Here is a 21,783-nt window from a genome sequence, read left to right as displayed (position 1 = left end):
GTTTGTTTTACTGTCTGTTCCACTCTCCCAATTGTCCCACTGAGCATTGTCAGGGATTTAAATTTAGATACAATTCTAAATTTTTAGTTGTCACCAGAACAGAAATGGAGAGGAAATCTTTAGAGTTGACGTTTTATTACAGTTTTACATAATTACATTGGTCCAGCTTGTTATACCTGTTGGATGCCGTGGAATATAGATATTACTGTAGTAGCCACAGCTACTACAGTAATCTCCATTAGCTTCCAGGTCTAGCACCAAGCTGCGGCCCTGCTGCATTGTGAACATAGGCTGTTGCTTGCATGACAAGGAACATGTTGCATGCTCTGAATGACAACAAAACTTTCTTTGTTTACAAGGCAGAGACGTGGGCTAGTGATGTCACAATCTCCAGCTTGTCCAATCAAAGAATACTTTGCATTCATTGAGAAAATATCCAAAGTGTTTTCTGAGTGGCACCCATGCTAACAGAGCCACCTTTTGTGTTCAGTAAGCAGCAGAAAAACCAGTCGGCAGAGAACCTGGAAGCTAGTGGAGATCCCTAGTGTAGTGGTGTGATTTCCAGCTTCCACAGAGACCCCACAGGTATGGCACAGACACATACATATATTGCTGGACCATTATAACTATGTAAAAATTGCCACTCCTAAACTTCAGCTTAAAATAGGGACATGGGTTCTGGTGACAACTGTCGAAAACAGGAAGTGAAGAACATTCCTTAGATTGTTCCTCTTATTCCTCTTAGATTGTAAGCTCCAAGAATCAGGCCCTCCTAACCCTCTTGTATTGAACTGTATTGTTGCTGTATTGTCTCCCATTATATTGGAAAGTGCTGAGCAAACTGTTGGTGCTATATAAATCCTGTATAATAATAATAATTCCTTATGCAAGAAACTCATGCCAAGCTTTATGTTATAGCAATTGTCTTTGGTACTTTGTTTAATGTGAAATTTGTTATATAACCTGGGAGACCTGATTATTTCCACCTGTACTTCCCAGTTTTCAGAATGCCTACTTATATGTGCCTTCATATTACACCTCTCAGTTGCCTGTCTATTAACATTTTTTGCCAATTTATCATAAGCTATGTTGTTTCCTGCCACATTGTGAATTGTGAATGTAAACCATAAAAATAGAAAGTAAGAAAACATCTCAGTGGGACACGGGCAGGAAAAAAAAGTAAAAGGGGTTTAAACTATTTCCTACTCTATTCAGAACAATTAAACAAAATTTGGCTTTAGATTTACTTTAAGGCTTTACCTGACCATATTTGGAAAAATATGCGCTTTCATTCTCTAAGCCCCGCCCTGTACAACTAAAAAGTCCACAGCACTTCTTTGCTAAGTTTTTAATGATTGTCTACATTTTATACAATCCTATTAGACTCTTAATCATTTTCAGTGATATCAAAATCCCAAACATACAATAAAACCACAAAATACTCATGGAATGAGTTTGACAACCTCATAATTTGATAGCTTCCCTTATTTGATATGGATATGTTTTCCTAGGGCTCGTTCACATGACCCACGCAGTCTCAAGGCAAGAACAAGGCAATTAGCCTTATGTTTTATGGCTTCTGTTTACATCAGTGTATGGTATTGGAAAAAATGGGACATGTTCCATTTCTTGCACAGTGCATTCCGATGCTCTGTAATGTATCACAACGGGCTGCAGTGCAAATTACATACATGTTTTAAAAAAAGGAAGGGGAAAAAAACCACTGAAATGCACTCCAATGTGCAATCACACCCCACACCAGCACACGTGCTGTGCGCACAGTAACGCATGATGTATGTTATGAACAAGCTCTGCCCAAGCCTGGCACTGTAGCTGCCTTGTAATTGCAAGCAATCCCATTTTAAGGAACTTGAAACAAAACTCATGCACACTTGACGTTTTTACAGCGGCTGTTTTTGGCTTTTGACGTTTTTTTCTACAACTAGTAAACTCCCCAGCATGTTATCCTATGTGTCCATGCACACAGACTGTAATCAATGTTTTTTGGCTGGGGTGGTTTTTTGGCTGGAAAATACACCCAGGACTAGTGGGTTTCTAGAGGAGTTTTTTAGCTGTAAAAATGTTGAAAAACACAGCTAAATGCGGTAAAAAGCTGCAAACTAAAAGCCGCAAAATGCTAAAAACGCAAACGCAGGAAAACGCCGCTAAACGCTGATGCAAAAACACTAAAAAAGGCTGAAAAATTCACGTTTTTAATACGACTTTGCACAGCTAACATTACCAGCATTATCAAAACGTCCCTTGTTCATGAGGACTGTTATTGCCAAAACCTTTGAAGATCTGTCCATCTGCTGACGGTAATCCCACTGTGATCCTACATGATGGTAACACCAATGTTCAGAATAAAAGCACTGAGACGTCTTGTGTTAACATTCCTCATACTGGACTATAAATGAACATCACCACCCTGCTGAGAGCTTCCCTTTACTCCTATAGGCTGCTTAAAAAACTGCCCCTCCAGTTCCCAGTGCCTGAAATACATTCATAGTTAATACAATGATAGTTAATACTCAGCCTGGCTTTGGGTGAGAAAATTATAACGGGAAGTTAATGTTAATACAGATTTTGGGTAAATATGTCAGCAGCATTTAAAAATACATTAAATTATTTTGAAAGAAATACATTATCAGACTAAATAGTGTGTTTCCTTATATCTGTCCGAATTGATTTAGTTTGTTGACTATAGTGGAGCTCTGCCTATTGTTTTATCATGGACATGGTAGCATCAATGTAGCCCATGCTTGGACATATTGAATCCTGATGCTTTTCAAGGAAAACTCCAAACAAAATAAAAAAAAAGAAGTCAAAAGTAAATTAACATAATATTGTAGCAAGTGTTTAAAATACCTGCTTTTTAAAATGTCAGCCTATTAGAGCATTACTCTTTACTTTGGAAAGTGTGCCGAAATAGAAAAAAAACCCAGCTTCATCTCTGTTAGGGGTTTTGACTGAATTTTGAATTTTTTTCATTGAGCTATAAACCCCAGCTGGATGGCAATGCATGCTGGTATTTATGTATAAAATAACTCCACATGCCATTTGTGTAATTCCAAGCTGCAAGAAAAAAAGTAAATCAACTCACCCCACAATCAATATGTGAATATGCTGCGCTGTTAAATTATATACATAAATGGCTACATAATAAATGTATCAACAAACTGTGTCACATATTCATCTGCATAAAACGTGATAAAAATCAATAAGTGCATTAGACCAGTAATTGGATACAAATATCCATGTGTAATTCCATGATCATGTCTACCAAAATACTGTATTCAGGGAAAGAGATGTGCAGCAGTAGAAACCTCCACCATTGTTCCCCTTTGGGCACACCCTCACATTATGAAAATAACCCGTATCACAAAGATCAGATTGTGCTTCCATATATATCAACAAGGTCTGTATTAGCCCAGCTGGACTTTACTCAGAGCCCTCACTATCCTTCACAGAACTCCCTTCTTGACCAATCCAGCAGTCATCAGTTGCTCGGGTGGTGCAAATAGGTCAATGCTCGAAATAAAAAAAAACGCTATGCTGAAGCCATGTCCTACGCATTTCGGCGCTCTGATGTCATCCGGGGCACTGCCCTTGTTGCTGTAAGAGTGATGAAATGCGTAGGGCGTGATTTGGGAGTGGTTTTATGGCGATCCTGAGAAGAGAGGTATTTGCAGGCTAGCTAAGCTGCACGAGCATTGAGACAAATACAGCTGTCCTTCCTAGCAACAGAGCCTTTAAGATTTTAAAGTGACGCATGCAATTTACTTCTTTCTTTCATTAGAGTGCATTTTATTTTTTTTTACCAATAACACACCACAGTAAGCACTATGCCAGTTTTGTTTCTTTTGAGCATTGACTTATTTTGCACCACCTGAGCCACTGATAGCTGCTGGATTGGTCAAGACACAGTTCTGTAAAGAATAGTGAGAGCTTCAAGAAAAGTCGAGTTTGGCCAATACAGACCTTGTTGATAAATATAGATGCACAATATGACCTTTGTAATGGGGGTCATTTTCACAAGCTGAGGGTGTGCCCAAAGAGGAACAAGGATGAACGTTTCTACTACTGCACATCTTTTTCACTGGATACAGTATTTTGGTGTACTTGATCACGGATTTACACATGGATATTTGTGCTCAATGACTGTTATATCTCACTAAGTGAATTTAATAGTGTAGCATATTCACATTTTCCTGCTGGTATTTGTAGTTTCTCCCCAGCTGGTTGTGTGTCTATGCATTGGTGGGACAGCAGGGGCCCACAGGGGGTTCAGTCCTATTGGTTATTGCTTGCTATCCCTCCCTGCATATCCACGCATCACCATAAGATAAGCTCTGCAATTTTTATTATAAAAACATTTCAAAACGTTACTGACATTAGCAAAGCACACCATTGTGACATAATGTATATTGCATCACTTCTGCTTCTAGTCTAATGAATCATAAAACACTTCTCTTTTAAAGAAAATCATTTCCATTTTCCAACGTACAAATTTAAAGGTGGCATCCCCCATGTCAATTTTTGGATGCATCAACGTGAGCTATAATGCCAATTAAAGGCCAAAAGCAGCGCAGGTGAATATGCATTACAAAAATGTCTCAACGCACATTGATCACTCATGTAATAGGACATGAAAACAGAAAATGTAAATCCACCCTAAGGCTTGTTCACACCAACCCTGTTGGGCTACATTGGGCTATGTTGCAGTACAGCCCTGAGCCTGCTTTTACCGCCCCTTTCCTTATCCGAAGGATAATAAGCATCAGACTGGAGACATTCTGAACTATGAAACATGGAGAGCTGAGATCACAACTGTTGGGGTACTTTTTAAGTAGGGCTTGGTCTCTACTTTGTATCATAAATGAAAATTCCCTTTTAAAATCCTTCAAGCAAGAAACATATTGCACATATTTTGACTTTAAAGTCTACAGTACCTGTCACCAGCCACATGGAAATAGAAGTAGACATTTTCTAGGCCAGCATTACAATGAACAGAAGAATGCCATGATATGGAAAGTGGAGGAGATGCCATTAAGAAAAAGTCAGTTTCAAAGCTGTTTTTTTATAGGGCAAAGCAGGAAAGAAAAGCTTACATTTGATTACATGTAATGGTCAGAGACAGTTTTCTTTGCTTATTGTTGCACATGTTATACTGATATCATGTGCAAAGCAGTAAAGACTGGTTGAACCACAATGCAAAACCTGTTACAATCTGATGTGTTCTATGCAATGAATTATGGGGAGATAACATACAGAGAAATATAATTCAGTTATATATCCACTATTTTAACATACAAGCAAAGATTTTGTTTAATTAATACATTACTGGACTCAGTGTCCTATTTGTGTATGTCCAGCGATCTTCATTAAATAGGACGACTTGAAGTCCAGTGATGGAGTTTGACATTCTAACAGTTTATCAGAACAATGAAAAGTGAATAAGGGCCTGTGTTGACTGGTTTTTGCTTCAAGGGGGTTTTGCATCATTTTACAAGTCTTTGAGAAACCAAAATCCACTTGATGTGGGTCAACTGCAAGTCGGAAGGAGGCCAACTGCAGGTCAAATGCACCTGTTATTATTTTCTAAATAACCTCAGAAGCATCCCAAACTGATGTCAAACTGGTTCCATTGACAGAAGCTCAAAGCCCATCTACACAGGCCCTCATTCTGGTTGATCGATAATATTTTTGAACTTTGCTTCAGTCCATCCTGAACTGGTTCCTATAACCTTATTTTGTATATTCCTTAAGGACTCCTGCAGAAATAGGTCTTCACCAGAGGTCCCAGTCCCACTCTTTGCAAGAAGGCCTCACCCTTGCTGGATGGTATATTAACTGATTTGGTTTACATAACAGAGAAAGAAAATAAGGGGGTAGGATGTTACTACTTTACCTGCCTTTACATTAGATGCACTGTTAGGAGGAGAAGGCAACCCTTAAGTAATTTCCACTGGAGTCTCAAGATTCTGAATGTGGTATGCTGAAGTACTGGGTTAAATACTTCTAGTAGTAAACATACTATTAACTGCATTCATTAGGTTCTTCAAACAGAACGCCATTGCATAAGCAGTTTCCATACCCAAATCCTTCATGTTCCTGTAAGTGTAAGAGAGGGCCCCTGACTATGAGTTTATAGTTATAATAAAAGTTTTGTTTTACTTCTCCTAAGGATACATTTTACATTGACTTTTATACACTTTTTATACAATAGTAGTAAGTGTTGATCCAGAAAAGACAGGTATTTTCCTGCAGTAGATTGCATAGTCATCTGTTCAGATTTATGAGCCTCAAAGGCTGGTACGTTATTTTCCAGTACTTGAGTAATGGCATGGCTGTTCTCTAAATTTTCAGCACCAAAAAAATGTATTATTAGTTATTTTGCACTGTCTGTATGTAATTGGCACTGACACTTTCAACACATATTTTGGTGTTCATTTATCTCATAAATAAATACTACTCTGTGTAAGCTTATTCTGACCAAACCCCTAAATCCCAAACTAACTGCCAACCATAGCCATCAACCTTAACTCCTAACCCTTAATCTAACTCTCAATCATGACCATCAACAAAACCTTCAACCTAAAACCAACCCCGACCTGATCAACCTAACCTCTAACCCTCAATCTAATTCCCAAGTATAACAATCAGCCTAATGCTCACCCAATGCAGTAACCTTCAACCTGTACTAAGTGGAATGTGTAAGCTGACCTTCTACTCAGAACAAGTGTTAAGCAAATGGAGAGTTCAGAATTCCTAAGTCGCATACTTGTTCCTCATCAGTAACTCAGAAAGCACTGAAGCCTTTGGATCAGCATGACAGCCAGACACCTGAACATTTTAAAACAAGGTCAGCAATGGCAGTGTACATGCTATGCCTGGACCTACCCCTTACCTGAACCAAACTACAAACACATACAGTACCTCAACCAAACACCTAAACATATACCCCATTTACACCAGAATCTCTTAAAAATGCCTGGCAGGTGGTTATCTAATGACATTTATTAGCATATTTCAAAGCATTTTGTAGTCTTTGGTGAGTGATAGATTGATAGATTTTCTGAAGCATCTTTCAAAGTGTTTTTGTGTGTTTTGAAGAACAGTAGGAGGTGTTTTTGAGTTCTACAGTCTCTGGTGGAAACAGCTGTAGAGTACAATGGGAAGTAAGAAAACTGGACCCTCAGTCTCACCCTAACCTCCAGCTGTGGATTACACACAACCCGAACATTATTTATACATAAGAATGAGCAAACTGTAAACTCTCAATTTCACTTATTAAAGACTAAGTTTAAAAAAATCAGCACAAGGGACTTTACAATCAGTGTGATGTATTCCTTGTGCTGTTGTCTGCTGATTTGGTAGAAATCTTCCTCCTCCAATTGCCCCCACCCATGATGCTATAAACATCCAATATGGCAGGGATTAATAGAGCTAAGGAAGCTGTGCAGGCTGTCATCAAATGTGCCCAGCTATGCAGCCCTTTCCATCCACCTCCTCCTTCAAAGAATCTGGTACTATAGCTTCTATGAATGAAATGTGATAAGTGACTGGAGGACAAGTGGATGATTGAAAGGCCTGCCTCCCCCATTCATAGGTCATGTTTCAGTCATAGAAGTGATATTATGGCTTCTATTAATGAAGGAGGGGGGTGGAAAGTGAGGGTATTCTTAATGACAGCCTGTCACAACACCTTTGGCTTTACAGCGGCAGTAGTAGGGGGTAGGCAGGAAAACGGAGGAAGACAATTTCTACTAGATTAGGAGCCGGAAGCACAAGGGACACATCACACTGCTATGAAGTAAATTCCCTTGTGCAGGTGTTATTATTATTTTTTCTAGCTAAAGCTGTGTAGTAAAATTTCTTTGAAAAGAAAAAAAATCTTCTGATTTATTCTTCTATTTTTGCATTTTGCCTGTTTGATTATTATTTTTGTTCTGTCATTTATACGTTTTATTTACTTTTTTCACAATCTTTTTTCTGTGAAAAAAAATGTTAAATAATGAGGCTAATACATGTACATTTTTTGGCACAGGTTCAGGATAGATGGAAGCAACATTTGTACTTTACAGGAGCCTTTTAAAACCCACTGTGCTTTAAAAAAAAAAATATATGATTTTACCTTCACCATTGACTCCAAAGTATTTTACCAAATTCTGAAATATGGCCCAAATCTCCTGATTTTCAGAAAATTTAAATTCTCAATGTCACTTATCCCTAGTCCCATAACTCTAGCACCACTAATATTATCACAATGAAAATGATGCTGTTAATAGCAGTGCTAATAATATCACCAAGACAAATATTGAACGTGCCCAAACAAAACCATATTGTAATATGTCAAGGATAAACATTATTGCAGCAAAAACCACCCACACAAAAATGTCTAGAAGAGATGTAACTGATCCATTCAAAGGCATCACTTAAAGTCATCTACAGATATTAGATGGCATTGGGTGAGTATACAGATCTGTGCCAAGGAAAAGAGGAGCGCTGTATTGGATCCTGAAAACAGCATTTATTAAATTGATGTATAGCCAACAATCTCTAATGTCTGTAGGCACCCTACGGTGGATCTCCATACCCAAACCTTTCATTTCAGTTTTGGGAATGGTTAGAACCCCTTTTTTTATGGCTGTCTTGTGTCTCTACAGGGGAGACATTTATTTAAATCTTTCCTGAAGACATAATAGGAGGTGAGAGGCTAACCCCAGCTGCCACCAGATCAGCTGTTCCCAGTGGAAGGTTTCTCTTCACCCTTTGTTCTGATGACAACTGCAACATTTTGGATTTCCCATTACTTTCTGTCCTAGTCACAGTGGTCATCAGGACAAACAGAGAGGATGAATCTCCCAAGTGGGCATACAAACACAATTTAAAACCCAACAGGGGTACCACCCCTACCATAAATGGCTGAGGATACATTTTAACTCTGTTGAAATATTAGGCATTATATCATGTATAATTTTGCTTAGCAATAAAGGCAAGAGCATTGTTTCAGTTTTATTATTAACTTCGGTTGCATTTTTAGGCTGAATAATAGTATTATACAGTCCTTTTCGTTAGATGCCAGCGACAGACAGCACCAACAGTGCCAAGAATGTTAGCTGTAATGACCAATGAGAAGTACAGTATGGCACTATTGCCAGGCCCAACACATTCACTTCTCAATTCCATAAAAGGGATTGAATTTTAAAATGTAACATAATTACAATGACCACCTAGGAAGCAATGAGGGCCTTCCTGCAGCTGACCAGAGAAGCAGAGCTGAAGTAAAGGAGAATAGGTAGTATCTTTAACCCCCCCCACCCCCAATTGTTTGATTGGTATTGATAAGGATTGCAATAGGTATAGAGAAGCCTCCCCATCTGCTTTACTGGAATGGCCCATAAAGCATTCACTGCCAACAAGTGCATTCTACTTCATGAAATGATAGCCAGGTGCACAGCTTTGTCCAATTGCATTGGTTTACTGCAAGACAATGAAGGTTGTAGCAGAGCTCTCTAGACATCCACCAGGCCCTAGGCTCTTGTCTCCTTGTGGAATACCAGGCTCTGTGATAAAGCACCATCGGCAGAACACCATTGATAGTGTGCATCACCTTATGACACAGTCCTATATACATTTATGAATTTGGAAGGCCTATGGTTATACTACTGCTACCATTCAGATGATTACATGAACACTGAGATTTGATTGGTTGCTGCATTGTTGCATTGAAAACAAAAAGAGCTATTCTGCTTTGTGCATCCCTATGAAATAAGCCCCCAGCTGTTCTACAGGTGCAAATAAAACAAATGTGATCAATCAGTAATACTAATACTGTTGAGACACAAGGAAGCAGCATTAATTTTACATATTTTCATCTCCATAGCGGCTCAGAACATACATCCATTGATTTTCTACAAGCCCCCCATTGAGCCTAGCGGGCCAACTTGACTGATGATTGCATTTCGATTATACTGAAAATAAAGAGGTAGTTAGTTTACTCTGTGACACCATCGCAGACGTGATCTGTCAGTGCAGATTTGCATGGCTTTGGCACATGATTTGAATCCCTGATATCCTTGACATCACAGACACCGTGGCTACAGATCGATCCATCGCTGCCATTGAGCGTGCTGGTAGACATGCTTGGTTGCATCTCAGCAATCTCTGGAGGGCTGGATGCAGTGGGAAGCCCAGGTGCCTCTTTGGATGGTAAGCAAGGGAGGAGAGATATTGCGTAATCTGCAATAATGCCGCCAAGATCTAAATGGCAGGCCTGGTCGAATTCTGTGAAACCGACATTTGCATTAGCTTCGCAAACCACAAAGGACCCGTTGTCATTCAAGAGAAGGTCGATGCCACATATATCCATACCCAGGATGCTGGACACTTGCATAGCTAATACTTTTCCTTGTTCACTGAGAGGGAAGGTGGCACCCACACCTCCTGTAGAAGTGAAAAAAAAGAGAAAGTTAAATTTTTTGATGGCCGTTTTTTTATAACAACAGATCCAGGATAGTTGTATGCAACTTACATAATCTTCAGAAGCCCACTGCACACATAAAATCCCCAAATGTTAACTTCTATACTGCCTGCAATGCAATTTGCTAAAATGGTCATGGTGTTCCATGGTTCTATCACCATCCTCTCTCTCTGATGACCCCTTTGTATTCTCACCCAAAAACTGAAGTATCAGGGGAATGTTGCATAGCACAGAGTCATGTGACAAAAGGCTTCAGACTTACTGTATGTACATGGTGTTATGTAGAACTTTGAAGAAAGGTAACTGAAGTAAATTTCCAACTTTCGGTGATATACTGGACAGCTTTCAGTCATGGATTTCACTTCTCAATTGAACTAATTCTCTAATTCTTTAATAACCAAAGCTTTGTTGTAAAGATATAGACACTTATAATAAGGGGAATCCCATGATGCAAAATGCAGAGCTGAGTCAGCTCATAATGAGTCAGACTCTGCTAAAAATAAATCTGCCTTCCCTGCTTTATGATAATCGAAGAATATTTTGCATTTCACAGAAAAGAATAAAATCTTCATTTCTTTCTTCCGCTCGACCACAGATTTTACCTTCTCCACTACAGGCTACATATAGGAGTTTATCAACTGTTGTGAAACAGTAAGAGTTGCAAAGATGTCTCTTAAGAAGCACATACATACCTAAAGAAAATGTAGCACGCCTAACTATTATACTTCATATGAACTAGAAAATTCAGTACTAGAAAATCTTTTTTACTTAGATTTTAAAAAGTCTCATAGGGACTAAATATTACCCGTTGGTCTATTGTTTCACGTTTAAATAGTTATCTTTGTTTGAGAAAAGAAATGCTGAAGGATTCTTTAGTAAAACATACATTTCTGTATGATATTATTGCCTGTGAGCTCCACCCTGTATGCAGCCCAATTTGTTGGTATTCCTATTGGAGCTCATCTGCTACCACCCCCTCTGCTGTGAGTGTGCCTGTCTGCCATGCTATGGATAGTCCTTTGTATGTGTTCCAATGGGAGCAGGACATCCATGCTGACACATCCCCTTCCCCCTGCATGAGTAGTGATGGTGTTGGTCTCAGGAGCTGTCAATCACAAATAATGATGACTTGGAAGGGGGGCGGGGGTGAGCACTGCTGTTGACTGTGCTAGCTCAGCATTGACAGTGCTTTTTTTTCTTTACTTTGGATTGAGTGGGGAGTAGTTACTGCTCCATTAGACAGATTTGTTCTCTCTGCCCTGGTTACAGTGGTTCCAGTGGACAAAGTGAGTGGAAAATATGCAACACAGACAGAAAATTAAGCTTTGGCTGGGCATATTCTTTAATATTATTCTATAGCTATCTATGTCCCCATTGGGAAAATCTCCCTACATCCTATGATCAACAAATTCATTTAAAATTTAAAATTTTTAAGACCACCTTTTTTCCTTGTTCCACCACTCAGAGCAAGGGTCTCCAAACTGTCTAAACTAAGGGCCAGTTTACTGCCTTTCAGACTTCAAGAGGGCCAGACAGTGGCTGGTAGTCGTAGAACATGTCAGTGGGAATAAACTATTGTCTCAGGCTTGGTGGTCATTTGGAGGAGGAATAGTGCCTTTCATTAGTATTAGTGGGAGGAATAGTGCCCCATTGTTGACATCAGTGAGAGAAATTGTATTCCATTTTTGGTGTCAGTGGGAGGAACGTGCCATGTGTACATGAGAGGAATAGTGCTCCAAGGGCCGGATAAAGGCAAGCAAAGGGCTGCATCTGGCCCATGGTACCAGTTTGGAGACCACTGACCACCTAGGAGTCTGTTAACTCATGGGTGTGACTTTTTGCTATTTCTTGGAATTACCTTAGCTGCTGACTAAAGTTCAATATACATGATGCAAATTTAATTCAGTTCTTGATGAACCTGCTGAAATTTGCTCACAGGGTGGCCCCGCTGGCCACCTCCTGCCCGACATCCTCCAAATGAAAATTCAAAGGATCCGGGCAGAACATTCAGAAAATTCAGATGCAGGCACTGTTAGGGTATTTTGATAGCGGGTGTCTAAATATAAGAGCCATAGCTGGAGGGGCTTGTTGTCAAAATACAATAGCCATAGTAAGAGATTTGTCCATCCACACTGTACAGCAAGGTTGGAGGAATTCGTTAGTATTTTTTTCCATTCAGCCAACAGGCTGGTCAAAGCTTTACTTTTCCAATCCTTGTTAAAGCTATCCGACTATAGCACCCCTACAGGTTCTAATGTAGGTAAATTTAGTTTGGCTCCCCTGTAGGCAGAGGAGCATGTGTTAATTGTGTTTAGGAGACTGGGCAGTGTTTCAAAGGCTGTGGCTGTGTTGCCTCCCTCTGTCTTCTGGAATTCACTGGATCTTTCCAGAACATAGTAGGGACAGATGCTGCATCCTGAATATTCATGGATCTTCCATCAATCCCTGGGTAGATGGGCCTAGAAGGTAGGGAAGCTGCCCATAATTATTCTGAAGCCTGGCAGTCTGGGAGTGGAGTCTGGGGTTCAGCCACTTGGAGGGGGCCCTGTGCTGGGGGCTCTGCCCCTAGGGCAGACAAGAAAGAAAAAAAGCACAATAGAGAGAGAGGAAGGAAGCTCCAGAACATCATTCAGCTACAGTCTCAGCTAAGCCTAGCTGCAGACATCAAGTCAAGCCAGAGGCAGCCTGTTCAGCAAAAGGCCAGTTCAGCCGCCTTCCGCATTCCGGGACCTACTTACAGTGACTGAGTGAGTGCAGGCCAGCCATAGACCCAAAGGAAGGAGAGGACAGAGAAGTGGAATACCTCACGTGCCTGGGACCAGGGGTAGCTTAAGTGCAATACAATACAGCCAGGAGCTGTGTCTTCAACACTACTTTTTGGGACTTTTACAACCTGTTTTAACTGCACTGTTACTCCCACGGTTGTGCTGCACAGTTCAGTTTGGATTATAGCAGACAGAGACTTTAGCAGGTCCTCAACCTTTTGTTTGGAGTTTGCCATTTTCTACAGTTCTGGGCATCCCATGCACCCCAAATTCCTGTCCAAGTCTATGTTAGCAAAATAAACTTCAGGAACCAAACCCCTAGACTGTTTATTGAGCCATCAGAGAGAGTGTGGAAAATTCCGTTTGCCTCCCTGTGGGTTGTGTGTCAGGGGAACAGACCTGAAATCCAGTGACTCCTTTGGGGGTAGTGCTACATGACCTTGCTGTGTTTCCTAACTACATGGTTTCTCTCAAATATGGCTTTAACATTCAGCTCTGCTTAACCCCTGATTAAGCTTTGGATATACTCTGAACTACTTTTCTGTCTCTTTGGCACCATGTACACCTGGTTTCATCTGACCCCTTGCTTAACGATTGGAAATCTACCTTGGCCTATCTAGTAACAGGTTGCCACTAGCGAGGCCATCCCATTAAGCACAATCTTGGAGTGCCTTCCACACAACTTCAAATCCAACTGTGAAAGCCACATACTTTAATTATATTACTAGTGAATACTGGGTATTTTTATTAAAAGTAAACCTATCGCATACCTGGACACTTCAAAGTGAGCATATATTTAAGAAATACATAAACAAGGCCACCTTCAGTGAATGTCCTACATTAAAACAATCATAAGATACAGAGATATAGGTAGCTGAAATCATATTGACTGTTTCTGACAAGTCAAGCCCGGCATACCCCTTCCCTGATAAAAGCCTATCTACTGGTTCTTTTTGGTAGCCATACACACTTTGATAATGATTGATTTCTTTTTTGATTGGCATAATCGATCTATGGTTGGAAACCCATTTGATCATTTTACCACATACTGGAAAATGGATTTTGATCAATAGTTGGAAGATACAATTATAGTATGATCAAAACACGTTCAAATTCATGACCAAAGCATCTCAGTGCTGCCAATCGATGCCTATAAATCAGCAAATGTTCTGGCCGATCAACCCCAATCCAAAACTAACTTAAACTGAACAGAAGGCAAGTTAAGACTATCCAATTGTTTGCCAATTCATTCCTTTTGATTGAATTGCACATCAATCGGAGGATAAAACGGAAACGTATATGGCCACCATTAATGCGATGGTCTGTACCGCTGGTCAACAGGGGGCTTTTTGGGAAGAAGAAGGTGGTGCTCAGCTTGATCTATTCAAGGAAAAAGTCAAGATTTGCAGATATGTCTATATATTGGTCTATTTTAAAGTGGATGTGCAGTAAACCTTAACTGAATGACATTTAGTTTGCTAAAGCATATCATAAACATTTGCCTTTTTCAAACAAAATACCTTTTCTAATCCATTGTTTCTTCTCAGTGCTGCTGATCTCATGCAGCCACTTCTTACATGCTTTCCAGTGACAGCTGAATGGCACTTCTCAGGGCAGGTTTCATGATGGTGACAACAGTGTACCATACCTGCGTAAAGTGTGTTGAAACGGCCACTAGCAGTCTCCATCAGAAACCTGTGTGGCAGGGTGACAATGCAGGAGCACAATTAAGCAACAAGGACATAGCGTTGTCACCACTAACAGGAAGTTACTGAGCAAGGCCCTTCATGGCAGGTATTACTTTTAACATATCGACAATTAATTTTGAAATTCCATTAACACTTTAAATCTTGTATTAGATTTCCGGGCCCTTTCAAATATGGTGCTGGGGTAATGCCCAGGTAAAGGGTCAGGTAGGTTTTTTCTTAATGGTGTGTTGGGAAGCACTCCCTTATACTAAAGTAACACACCTGTACTGCATCGTGTCCCCAAAAAATGGTCAGGTGGATTTTGTCATAATTAGGTGTGCTGAGATGCCTTTCTTTTGTAACTGCAACACATCTTTGCTGCATTCCCAAAAAAATGGTCAGATGCGTTTTTTGCCACAGTTAGGTGCGTTGGCAGTCCATTCAAAATAAATAAGTTGCCGTAACACAATGTGTACTAATGCTCTACATAATTTGCATATGTTACAGCACAAATGTAAACCAGGCTTTATTGTTTGGGTTTACATCTACTTCAAGTAAAAACACCCAACTTCTCCCCCAAGGATGGTTCTAGAGATGAGGGTCTAGTGGCGGTAAAAGATCCCACCAGTTAAGAATAGCAGTTGTAATGGACTCTATAGGTGCACTTACCTAAGCAGCAGTTGCTCTGCATTCTGCCATCTGTAGAACATCGAAGCATGGATCCGATCACCTGCCCACCAATAATGACCACACGTACATCTTTCCCATGTGATTCCTTCACATACTTCTGAAACAGATATGGAGCATCGTGGCGTACCAGATGAGATATGTCTAGAAGATGATGTTTATCCCGAGCAAGAAACACAGCTTTACCTGCAAAATGAACAAAATGGAGTGTTATATTAACAAATAAGGATAAATGCAAGTGTAAATAAAAGAAGCACAAATTTCTACATGGCGGGCCTGAATGTGTCATCCCAATGGTATTTAAAGGATCAGCTAAAATATGTTGACTCAAAACACCTATACATGACCAATACTGTATTAACATGCTTGGGCTTATCAAAACTTTTTGAGGACAAATGAATGTAAGCAGTCATAATAAAATGTACAGTCTCTGTGGCATCATGGATCTCTGACCTGAAACAAGCATGCTTGACTCATTAGATAGTGAAAGTGACTATGTCTCCATTTTTAACCACTTGGCAACCGCGCTATAGCCAATTGATGGCTACATCGTGGTTGCCCAAACCAAACATGCACATGAAACCAAACATGCACATGAAAAGCAGGGGCAGATTGACAATTTGGAAACTCGGGCACTGCCCAAGGGCCCGGGGTCAGTAGGGGGCCCCATGAGATGCCTCTGGTACCTTTTTCATAGGCTTTTTTGAGTTTGGGCAAGGACATAGGGGCTCCATGATCCCCTATTGCCTGGGGGCCCCATGAGTTGTCAGTCTGCCCCTGATGAAGAGTATTAATACGCAGCTGCCCAGAAGCCTATTCTTTGTATATTCACTCTATTAAAGAATTACAGCTTCCAGCAGAATCTTCAGCATCTGGAAACTTCCAGTTTTGCTGGATGACCCTCCTGCCATGTAGTGTGGTTTCACCTGCCAGCCACTACATCCCTTCTGTGTGCTGTATTGATGTAGGGACCAGGGGCGGACTGACCATTTGGAAACTCAAGCACTGCCCGAGGGCCCAAGATCAGTAGAGGGCCCCATGAGATGCCCCTGGTACCTTTTTCATAGGCTTTTTTGAGTTTGGGCAAGGACACAGGGGCCCCATGATCCCCTATTGCCCGGGGGCCCCATGAGTTTTCAGTCCGCCCCTGGTAGGGACTGATAGATGGAATCACAGTGTGCAATGGGGAGGATCAGGTATTCAACAAACCCAGATGAAGCAGGGCCAGTTCGAGAGGGTGGACAGAAGAGATGGTGACCTTGGGCGCTTCAGCAAGGCTGGGCGCAAAAAGGGCAGGACCTGCAACCTATGGCATTGAAGTAGTTCATAGCTCATGGGGGGGGACACTGGTCTTTTCACCTCAGGTGCTGAACGATCTTGTCCTGGGACTGCCCTGAAGCATGCTGTGTCAGCATAGTTCTTCTGAGACATGGACAGAGGAACAGCGAAGTATAAATAGTCTCGATAGGTTGTTTCTATTTTATTATCTGGAATTAAAGCAACTCAGCAGTTAGTTTCTTTCTACATGCGCCGACTCCAGCCGCAGCCCCATGTTAAAACTTAAGGTGGGCTTCTCGATGGTGACAACGACTGAACCTCTCTACATATTAAGCATCTTCATGTCAGGATCACCAGGTATTATTTTAGGGAAAGCTGCAAATTTAAAAGAAAGTGAAAACAACTATTTCATTAAAGTGGTTGTAAACCCTTATATATACCGAGTGAAGTGACTGGTGATACACAGAGAAGGAACAAATCCTCCTAGACAAGTTGAATCTGTTTATCTACAGTCATCTTTACCCTATATCCATTCAAAGTGCATTAAAAGTGAAGAATTTACACAGATTCTCTCATCTCTGAAAAGCAGGGGGAGGGGAGCTGGATTTACATCCGGGAGGAGAGCTCTGACAGTTGATTGGAGGTAAGGGACACATCCCCTGCACAGGGGAAAAGAGCTGAGGCTGTCAATCTGCTGAACCTCCCTCCCCGTCACCATTTTTCTCTTGGTGTCAGGAAAACTTGTCAGAAATGACTCATGCTGATAGCAGAGGAATGAGGCAGTAGACAGAAATGGCACTTAGTGCCCTGGATTGAGACAAGTACACACTATAGAGGGCTATGCTTTGTTCCTATTTCATGTCTGAGGTTTGCAACCACTTTAACCTGTTAAAGCCTATATGAGATTGTAATGATTAGTGTTTGATACACTTTAACATCATTGTTGTTCCAGGTCATTGAAGCCGAGATGAGAATACCAGCCCCAGGACCTATACCTTTAAGAACCCAATTAGCATTGGTAGCTTCCATATTTTTCTCTTTTCAGATTCCTTTTAAACAGTTTGATTCGTTCCTAAACGTCACATGCACATATAGATGAGCTCTCACACCTTTACATCATCAGTGATTGCGCACAAACCATCATTTTCTTGTAAACATTCACCATCCACTATTCATAAAAACACCTTATATTTTTTTCAGTGAAAAAGGTGTTCTTTGATTGGACAAGGTGGAAACCATGACATTACTGCCCCTCCTCCCCACCTCATCCAATCAAAGAACATCTTGTATTCATTGAGAAAAAAGTGTTCCGTGAAGTCACCACCCATCTTCTCTACCCTTTTCAATCAGAAAAAGCTTTTATTCATTGAAAAAAAAATACGTTCTATGAATAGAGGTGGTGCCCAGCAAACAATCCACTGCGGTCAGTGTGCAGAGGTGAGGCCACTTGCACAGTACTCTGGTCAGGACCTGGAAGATCACGGCTATCACTGTAGTAGTGCCGACTATTACAGTGATTTCCTGCTTACCCTGTAGTCCAGCAAGTATGAGTAAGGCTAGCTTCACACCTATGCAGTTTGCATTTGAGCCGTTTCTGCATTGCGTTTTGAGTTTTTGCACCTTTGATGCGTTTTTAATGCATTTTGCTTTTTTTTCTTCTTTCTTTTCTTGTTGCTAGGCAGATTTAAAACACAAAACGCATCAGAAAAGCAACAAAAACACAGAAAAAATGCACTACATGCTTTTCTGCAGTGTTTCCATTGAAGTCTATAGACCCAAAACCGCAACTTTTCACGTTAAAAAAAGTTCCTGACCCTTTCCAAAAAATGCACCGGGTGAAAACGCAGAGATGTGAACGTGTCCCATAAGAAATCATGTCAAATGCACTGTATTGCGTTTCTGCAAAACACTGCAAAAAAAACGCTTAGGTGTGAATCTAGGGTAATGCATACTTACATTGGACCAAGCTGGACCAATGTAAGTATGCAGTACAAATAATTCCTGGAGTTCAGCTTTAATACACCATTATATGCATTTGTAAAGGCAAGATGTGTATGTACTTGAATTTCGCTTGCAGTCTCTGAACAGCAGGGCTGGAGTGTAAAAGGAAGAAGCAGCACAAGGAGCCTATCAGTTCATATGCTAACAAGAGGTATGCTGGCAGGTGGAGAAAGCAGTGTGACAGGGAGATGAGCTCATCACTATGCTGCTTCTCCTTTCACTGTCCAGTCACAGACCGGAGTGGGTCCAGGACAGCCCCTGAACTGAAGGTGAATTTTATAGCAAAAACTGGTTATGTTATTTTATCTTTAACCATTTCCCATCCGGCCCAAGAACATAAACGGCCGGATGGAAGCAGTGCCGAAGCGACCGGACACAGTGGAACACTGATCGCTGTGTGAGGTCCCAATCATGTGATCACTGATTGGCCAATCAGTGATCACATGCATAGTAGTAAACAAGATGTCACTTGCTGACATCATTGCTTACTACGTGTGAAATCTGTGAATGATCACAGAAGTCACATGGTACAAGGCTATTCACAACAGCCTTGTACCATGTGACAAGCTGTGATTAATCACAGCTCACACAGTATTTCTCAATGGTTGCAAGAATGCAGCCAGAGAGAAGGAGAAATGTTTGCTTTTACAGACTTTATGGGTGTAAAAGCAATCAATGTAAAGAAAAAAAAAATCTTCTTCACCCCCCACAAGTAGTACAGTGTCACCATGATAACACTGTACTGCTAGGGTGACGGTATGTTAAAAAAAAAAAAAAAAGATAAATAATAATAAAAAAAATAAAAATGTAAAAATAAATTTTGAAAAATTATAATTTTTGGTTCTAAACTAATTTGGGTTATTTTTTTTTTTTACTAAAAAGATAGCTGAATACATTTTGGCCAAGATTTATGAAGAAAGATTATTTATTTGCAAAATTTTATAAGAAAAACACATTTTTTTCAAAATGTTATAGCAAAAAAATAAAAAATCCCAGTGGTGAATAAATACCACCAAAATAAAGCTTTATCTTTCTAAAAAACAAAAGCTAAAAAATTCATATGGGTACAATGTTGCATGACCGCGCAATTGTCATTTAAAGAGTGATAGCGCTGAAAGCTGAACATTGGCCTGGACAGGAAGGGAAGGGGGGGGGGGGGGAAGAGTCCAGACTTGAAGTGGTAAAGGGCTCATCGTCTTTATCTTCTTATTTTTGGCTGGAGTTCTGCTTTAAAACAAAATGTTCAGTGAATAAAATACCCGAATATTCTTGTTTGTAAATTGTAATACAGTCTCTTTAACATAGGCGAAGCCTGACGTTCACCACATGATAAATGATACCGATGACCAGGATCAACAAAGAAAAGATGTGAGGCCTTGTGGAATATACGTAGAAAAGTGGACATTTAGTTCTGTTTTGTGACAACTACCTGGCACTGTTGGTTATAATTGTATCAGTGGGGAATTGTTCTGTATTCGGAGTCCATGTTTTTCTAGTGCTGGGCGCTGTAGGAGCAGCCATGACGGAGCGGAATGAGATGATATCTCCTGTTATTGTATGGCTGGTGACTCATGCTTGTTGAAAATAACTTATCTCTCCATGACTCATCTCCATGGTAAATCTTAAAATAACAATGTCCATCATGACATATTATCAGCACTTCAAGCTTCCCTTACAATTTTTGTTAACCTGGTTAACTAGTAGAATAAAATTAAAATTAACCACTTCAGCTCTTTTAACTGGTAATTGTGCTGTCATGCAACACTGTAACCAAACAAAATTTATATTGATTTATTTCAGGTACTTATACATATATATTGTACATTCACATCAGTCCCTAACCCTCAAGGGGAGTACAATCTAAAATCGCATTCATACATACACATACTAGGGACAATTTTTTAGACAGGAGCGAATTAACCTACCAGCATGTCTTTGGAGTGCGGGAGGAAACCGGAGTATCCGGAGGAAACCCACGCAGTCACAGGGAGAACATGCAAACTCCAGGCATGTGGTGCCGTGGCTGGGATTCGAACCAACAACCCGAGTACTGCCAGGTGGAAGTGCTAACCTTTTATATCATTTATTTTCACACAGACAGAGCTGTCTTTTGGTGGTATTTGATCAACAGTGGGCTTTTTTATTTTTTATAAAATTTTGAAAAAAATACCTATTTTTTACTTCCTGCTATAAAACATATCCAATAAAAAAATTTGAAATAATTTTTTTCATAAATTCAGGCCAAAAAGTATTCTGCTACGAAAAAATCCAAATAAATGTATATTGATTGGTTTGCATGAAAGTTATAGCATCTACAAACTATGGTGTATATAAGGGAATTGTTTTTATACTACTAATGGCGGTGATCAGCGACTTATAGTGGGACTGTACTGAAGGCAATCGGACACTAGGCGGGAACTGACTGACACTGACATCACTAGTGACACTAATACAGTGATCAGTGATAATCAGTGGCGGACTGACAACTCATGGGGCCCCCAGGCAATAGGGGATCATGGGGCCCCTGTGTCCTTGCCCACACTCAAAGTACACCCAAAAAAAGCCTATAAAAGGTACCAGGGGCATTTCATGGGGCCCCCTACTGACCCCGGGCCCTCGGGCAGCACCAAAGTGCTCGAATGGTCAGTCTGTCCCTGGTGATAATACTATACACTGTCGCTATACTAATGACACGGGCTGGGAAGGGGTTAACATCTTGGGGTAATCAAAGGATTAAGTGTGTGCCTTAGGCTGGCCATACATTATACAATTTTCTTGAGATTTGTGGTTTAGATTTACCAAAAACCAGAGGCAGACTAACAACTCATGGGGCCCCTGTGTCCTTGCTCACATTCAAACCACACCCAAAAAAGCCTAT

General features: G+C 40.5%; 1 protein-coding gene across 1 annotated transcript in view; it reads right to left on the bottom strand.

The window, feature by feature from the left end:
• Positions 1-5,064: 5,064 nt before the first annotated feature.
• Positions 5,065-21,783, bottom strand: part of LOC149452849 (N-acetylaspartylglutamate synthase A-like) — a 64,895-nt gene continuing 48,176 nt past the window's right edge. The window contains exons 4-5 of the mRNA XM_089688884.1: positions 15,609-15,812; positions 5,065-10,449 (exon numbers count right to left, since the gene is read on the bottom strand). Coding sequence (XP_089545010.1) covers positions 10,001-10,449; positions 15,609-15,812 — 653 coding nt within the window. The 3' untranslated portion in view covers positions 5,065-10,000. The remainder of the gene's footprint in view (positions 10,450-15,608; positions 15,813-21,783) is intronic.

Source organism: Staurois parvus, unplaced genomic scaffold (assembly GCF_062004578.1).
Source record: "Staurois parvus isolate SC_StPar_1 unplaced genomic scaffold, SC_StPar_1.0 ptg000458l, whole genome shotgun sequence".
Lineage (NCBI taxonomy): Eukaryota > Metazoa > Chordata > Amphibia > Anura > Ranidae > Staurois > Staurois parvus.
This window is presented reverse-complemented; position numbering and strand designations above follow the sequence as displayed.